At 40.3% G+C, this 6,750-nt stretch overlaps 1 protein-coding gene across 3 annotated transcripts in view; it reads left to right on the top strand.

Annotated features, from left to right (window-relative positions):
- The window catches only part of schip1 (schwannomin interacting protein 1), a 223,690-nt gene that overhangs the window by 73,480 nt on the left and 143,460 nt on the right, over positions 1 to 6,750 (top strand). For 2 of the 3 annotated variants that reach the window (XM_005930031.3, XM_042224123.1), the window contains exons 6-8: positions 1,564 to 1,628; positions 2,425 to 2,496; positions 2,727 to 2,862. In XM_005930031.3, the coding sequence (XP_005930093.2) occupies positions 1,564 to 1,628; positions 2,425 to 2,496; positions 2,727 to 2,862 (273 nt within the window). Of the gene's footprint in view, positions 1 to 1,563; positions 1,629 to 2,141; positions 2,222 to 2,424; positions 2,497 to 2,726; positions 2,863 to 6,750 lie in introns of those variants that run through there. The other variant, XM_042224125.1, reaches the window with a different exon arrangement.

Genomic DNA, 6,750 nt, shown 5'->3' on the forward strand with positions numbered 1-6,750 from the left:
CACACACACACACACACACACACACACACACACACACACACACACACACACGTCTACTCATTTATACTCTGCTTATCTCTACATCATGTTGTTTAATTCTCTGGTATCTCTTTCTCTAGAGAGAGAAAGTGTTTAATTGGATTTCTATCTGTGAAACTGGTGGATTCTATAGCATAAAACCTACTGTCTTTCCAGGGAATTTGGAAATGCAAAGGTGACTTCACCGGCTCTCAAAACAAACAGTTCAGGGAGGTCTGGGTTCAGTTGAGCTGCAGTTGTGCTTTCAGTGAACCTTATTTCATCTGAGTAAACGGAGAGGAAAAGACAAAGTGGGAAAAAAAGAGAAGGGGAGGAAAAAGCTTCTTGAAACAGTCATTGATCACTAGTCAAAGTCCTTGATTCTGCCTAATGAGCTGCTTGTTCCTTCTGGGAGGCAGAGAAATGAGAAAAAAACAACACTGCCTGTCACACTGAAATTAAGCAAACAGCCAAACAAGATATTTTTATAAGCCTAGTTCTATAATATAGTAAGACAGTGGTTCCTACACTGTTTTACATGCACTATTTATGTACTACGTTTGTGTAAGTAACACTTCAGAAGGACAGGACACTTGCATAGTTATTAAGTGGGGAACTTATATATCAACACATATAATGAATATTAAACACCTTGAACCAAAGCATCAGCTAACCACTTGAGTGCGCTGATTTGTCTTAGTGTGGTCATACATGTGCGAGCTGCAAAAATATTTCTTTGTGCAGGTTTCTTTACAGCCCACTTTGCTATTTAATAGATGCAATATATTCTTTCGTGCATAGGTCATTATGCAGTAATGAATTAATAACAATAATAGCCAAATAAAATTGAAGTTTGCCCATAAACACACATCCACAAATACATTGGGATGACGCTGATAGATGCTTGGTTCCCTGATGCGACTCGCTTGGCTCATCAGGAAGAAATGCTCCACTTAAACATTGTTGCTCCTTTGTAATTGAATTAGTATGTTCAATTATGTAGAGGCAGGCCTGTCCTCATTATAAAGCACTATTAAAACTCAAGAATGGAGCCAAGGGGAGGAGAGCAGCTGGCGAGGACTGGAGGATGGAGCTAAAAGTAATTTTAGTAGAGGAGTAAAGTTTTACTGCTCTAATCTCCAATGTGATTGGCACATCTGTACAGCTGTGCCATTGCTACATCAATGATGTCCTTTGCGACTTATTTGCTCTGCCCTGGTCTCTCTCTCTTTCTCTCTGTGTGCTTCTGATCCAAATGCCTGGAAAATGCTGAGCCAGCTCAGATGGCCGAATTTTTTCAAAGCTTACTTTACTAACTTCTCAAGAAAACATTTAAGTGAACCAAAATGCTGCCAAACCGCATCCCTCAGGGGTCCCTGATCTCAGCACAATGATCACACATCTGGCACACATTCATTCATATTTGTGCACGCACACACAAAATGCTGGGATCTCCTCTCATCTTCCTCATCTCATCGCCTCCTCCTCCTCCTGTTCCCAGCTGCTTGACTCTGTATTTGTCCCTCTTGTGTATCTCTTACACAGATTCATCTCAAGAGCCTCCAGAGTGGCTACAAGCATGTTAATAATGAAGGCTTCCAGCTGCACAGGTGAGTTTGGTTATATGTGCACACATAACCGACCCAGAGTAGTCCTATATATTTATATTTATGACTTAAAGTCATAAATATGACTTTAAGTCATAAATATGATACGAGAATATCATGGTGTGTTTTTAATGCAATCAAATGCGCAGTATTCTCAGTCGCATGCTTTCCTCTTCAGACATACTAACTTGTGAATGATTCAGCAAATGACGATCAGGTTACTGTTGATATTTTCAATTGAGACTGTGGCTGCTTCTGTTTACTTACTCATCCCAGCAGCTCCACCATCACATGCAAACCCATGAAACTGTGCTCGGAATTTCTTCAGAAACTCCTCCATCGCAAGATTTTCTAACTGCAGGATGTTGCAGACAGCAGCCCTGGTGCAGACCTGCAATTTAACATATTGAAAGAAGAAGCTGCATAAGCGACCTGTGTAAGGAATTCTGATGTCAGCGATCAGCAAGGGGCTAATCCAGTTAATTTCTGTTTTATTTATTTCACTCTGAAACAGTTGTTCTTAGCAGATTAATGGAAAGAAGAAGAAGCATCGGGGGGTATCTCTATCCCCTTTGCAGCATCAAATCACACCTTAGGTAAACCTTATAGTAATAAACACAGAGACAGAATGATTATCCTGCTCTTGTTCTGCTGCAGTTTCTCTATAGGAGTGATTTACCACTGTTTAATTACTGATAACGTAGACTGGACCTGTATGGATGTATGTGTGTGTCTTTGTGTGTGTGCTGTTTGTTGTTCTTTAAATGTATTTACCCCTTTCCCCTTTTCTTCTGCTCAGTAATCACCTGACTATGAACCTAGACAACAACATCAATGTCAACCTGCCACCAATTGAGAACAAGGTGTTGATGTGAGTATTTCTTTTATCTGTCTAAAAAAGGGCCATTTGCAGACTTTTGTTTTAATTGCAGTCATTAAAAAAACATTTAATAAAGTGCTTCATTTCTTGTGTATAACTACTATTATGTTAATTTCCATCATTGCGTTCATGAGATTTGAACATTTTTGTGCCTGTTTACCTCTCTGTAGCTTTCAGTGAGTCACAGTTCAAATGAATCTTTCTTTATCTTTTACATGCAGTATTCAGCGGGCTTGGCGTGACTTCCTGCAGCGACAGGAAGTGGAGAAAAGGAGCCCTTCCCCACCGTCCCTCTCCTCCTCCGATAAGATGAGCATGTCAATCAGCATGTTGACCCTGTCAGACGGCAGCACCCCAGTAAGTCACGTCCATGTCAAGCAAATGTTCTATTACAAATGTATGGCTCTAAACAACATGCTACATGTGTGATAGCATTTGAGGAGGCTGCGCGTCTGAGCGTGTGTGTGTGACAAATGACTAGAAATGACTGCCGATAGTCACATGTTGGTTGGTGCAGTAGTTTTGTGTTGTATGTTAACAATATGTCATACTATATACAGGCTTGTGTTAGAAGTATGTGACAGTACAGTGGCAAAAGAAAATCCTTTTTGATTTACCTGTTTGTTCTGCACTACTTGTTCATAAGATCTTATCTGAGCTTCAGAAGTGCAGTCAAACAGACACATTACACATTTCCATTAACAGCTTGGATTTAATAACTGATAACGGAAACTTTTTTGGAAGCGCTAACTTCAACCTAGCATCTGTAGATTGGTAGGGTGGGGTTTTTACTTTACAACATGTTGGAGGGGACTGCTGCAGTAATTTGGTGCTGTATAAATAAAACTGAATTGAATTGATTAAAGCTCGACAATGTTTTCATTCAGCTCAGCTAGTTTTGCTTTTTGTTCATATATATTTTTATCAAGGCAAAATGTCTGGCCTCTAATTTGGTCGCAATGTGGAATTTAGTTGTTTAAACCTTTGTTGTTTTACTTGAGTTTTAGGGATATTGCATTGCTGCATTACCAAACCTTTCCTTAGGAGGGACCGTGACATGTAGGATTTCATTTCCCCTTTAACATGGTGAGCAGCAAAGTAACTTATAATTACTAGGCTCCCTCTACTGTACTACTCTGGGATGAATGCCAGATGTTGTGTGTTCTCTAGAGTTTAGTTGTGTAAAGGTTTCTTTCTTTGGTTTCTTTGTGCCGTCTTGTTAAAGACACACGAGCAGAGATGTTAGTTAGCTTATCTGGCTGCTTTAAGCCTTTGGGTGTGACTTTGGGGTGTGTGGTTTACCTCGTTTAGTATTTTGTGTCATTTTAGCAGCGTGAGTAAGAGCAGTCACTGTGTTGACTTTCTGATGCTTTCCAGCTTTATGCAACCAAATCAGTCGAGGACAAGTCAAAATAGCTTCGACCTACACATTCCTGTTTTGTTTTATTGAATGGTGTTGATTGTTTTTCTTTCTGCTTTAATTTGCTGTGTAGAAACAAACAGTATATTTTAATTTTATTAGATAAAATACAACAGTGTTTTGGATTTCTTCTTTTTCTCACATGAGACTTTATTTTTACATAAATACAGAAATAAATACATAAATACAAATTTTTCTCACTTTTCTTGTCAGTGTTTTAATATGTTGCTCCAAGTTATGACAAGCCTTTTGTAGAGACTGTGAAACTGTGCTCGTAGTCCCACTTATGTCCACAAGGGGGCAGTATCTTAAAGCCAGTTTATTTGCTCCGCAAACTTAGAACCAGCCGCTATCAAAGAGTAAATATACGGGGATGTGGTCTCTCTTAAACACACTCTCAGAGCAAGCGCACGCTGAGAATAGAGAGCAGCCGAAATGCCATTCTCATTCAGCACATCTTCCGATCTTCCATTTAACCAGACCACAGTAAATCCCTGGGATTTTCTCTACTGCTTCTGTTGTGGTCATTATAATTCTGTACTGACGTCGTCTTCAGGCTTCTGGCTGAATAGCAAGTGTGTGTACACTCCTCTACTAATCTCTGAGCCTGAAGTCAACAGGCAGGTTAAATCTCAGAGACGGCTGGGAGAGTTCTGCATTTGAGCACACTTAGGTGGTACTTGTCCACTCAGTCACTACAGAGAAAAGCTTTTACACTGAAGAAGATTTGGATTTGGATTCTTGAGGACAAAAGGGGGTCGAGTGGGTTATGAGTGAAGAGAATACAGAGTGCTGTGGAACAGAAATACAATCTGCTGGCTTAGAAGCTGTCAGGCGACCTATAAGATTCGCAGCTGGTGGTTGATGACGTTATACGCGCGCATCCATCCTGAATGTTTGCGTATAATGCCATCAGCCAAGTTTGTACACACGACAACAGCACACAAACACACACAAAAGAGACATCGTTTATGTGGCGGGGAAATGCTTAGCTCAGTGACTTCAACCTGCTGACAAGGCCAGATGATCATCACCAAGAGAGAAAGACAGCGCGGGAGCGTGCGTGTAATAGACCCTAAGGTCACGGGAGACGGAGGAGAGTGGCGGAGAGGAAAGGCGGATGAAAAACAGACGTTGCTTCACCGGTTGAATGTGCTGATGCTGTAGATCTGCCCTCCTCTGTGAGAAAGGAAGAGTCAGCTTCTGCTCTCTTGTGATTTCAAGAGAATTGATCGCAATAGCCCAGCGAAATCTGCGCTATTATGTTGAAGCTGTCTCGCTTCACACAGGTTCTCTCGCTTTTTGACCTTTCCCTCCCATTGTTTAGTCGTCCTGTCTTTACGGTATTGTTTTTGCTGGTTGTGACATCTCCGCCCTGTTTCATTTCTGTTGACCCAGCTAATCATTCTCAGCACACATTGGTGTTTGTACATTCATGGATAAACACACACACACACATATGCGGGATGGAGTCTTGAGACACGGTGACGTGGAAGCCATCCCTAAAGTGATTGAGTTTCTAACCTTTGTGACTACAACATTAGTCTTTGACAAAACCTTGCTGCATTACTCTGCAGCCTGTGTGGGTGGGTGTTTTTCTTTTTTTCCCCCCACCCTTGTGTGTGTTTAAGAGAGATGAGTGTACTGTTCTCAGCCGAAAGATGTGGTTGACATGTGACTTTACTGTGTAAATTACTTTTCGCACTGCAACTTGGCTCACTAATTGCCATGGCAATCCTGCAAAATCGAGCAGCTCTAGATATCTCTCTTTATGATCGATCCCTCTGCTGTGTGGCAACGTCATCGAGGGTGGCAGAAATTATAGGTTTCATTAAAGGGGAACCTAACAAAACTCTGGCTTTTATGCTGAGACATGAATCAGCTGTCTACATTTTATTGTTTCATAATATTGTGCTGCATCAACACGGCTAGCCAGACCACCAGCAAGTACACACACACACACACACGCACACAGACACGGGCACATGAACACACAGTCCAGTGCAGCTTCAATTTTAGACTGTCTAGATGATAGATGTCTTTTTATAACCAGACATCAATCAATACTGTTTTGGGACTGGCTGAATCTGTTTTTTATGCCTCTAGCAGTGTTGTTGCTCAATTACTGGAGAAATGAGAATGAAAACAAACATCCAGAGATCTTAAAAATTAAACAAGAGGTTTGTTATTTTTAAGTTTAAAAATTTGAGGGCTTTGATAGAGGTTCTAGTTCAGTTTTCTTCCTTGTTTTTTTTTTTTTTTAAGGTAATTTGTGGGACTGTTTTGGAGTGTGGGAGCTGTCCTTTACTTTGGTGCTGATCCATGCTCTTTAATGTAGTAGCAGAGTTTTGACAGTAGAGGGAGGGCCTGTATCACAGTCGAGTTTATTGGGTTTTCTTTTTAATACATACTAGATTAATACAACATCTTTAAGATCTAGCAGAAATATAATAAGTCAGATACTGCAACAGTAATTAACTGCTCGGTAATTACTCTGTAAGTACATAGAGGCCTAATGCTTTTACATAAATTCAACATCACAGTGTGAAACCAGCATATTATAGTACAATGCCACTTGGCAGAGAATAGTCATTTACCTTAATAGACAAAATAAGCTAGTGTTCCCAAAAATATAACTAAATATATAAACTGTGTGTGTGTGTGTGTGTGTGTGTGTGTGTGTGTGTGTGTGTGTGTGTGTGTGTGTGTGTGTGTGTGTGTGTGTGTGTGTTTTGTTTGTTTTTTTACATCGTTTTAAATGATGTAGATTATTTATATATAATTTTGATTAGAATTCAACTTTATTGTCATTGCACATGCCACAA

Source organism: Haplochromis burtoni, unplaced genomic scaffold (assembly GCF_018398535.1).
Source record: "Haplochromis burtoni strain Fernald_Lab_line unplaced genomic scaffold, NCSU_Asbu1 Contig_128, whole genome shotgun sequence".
NCBI classification, from domain to species: domain Eukaryota; kingdom Metazoa; phylum Chordata; class Actinopteri; order Cichliformes; family Cichlidae; genus Haplochromis; species Haplochromis burtoni.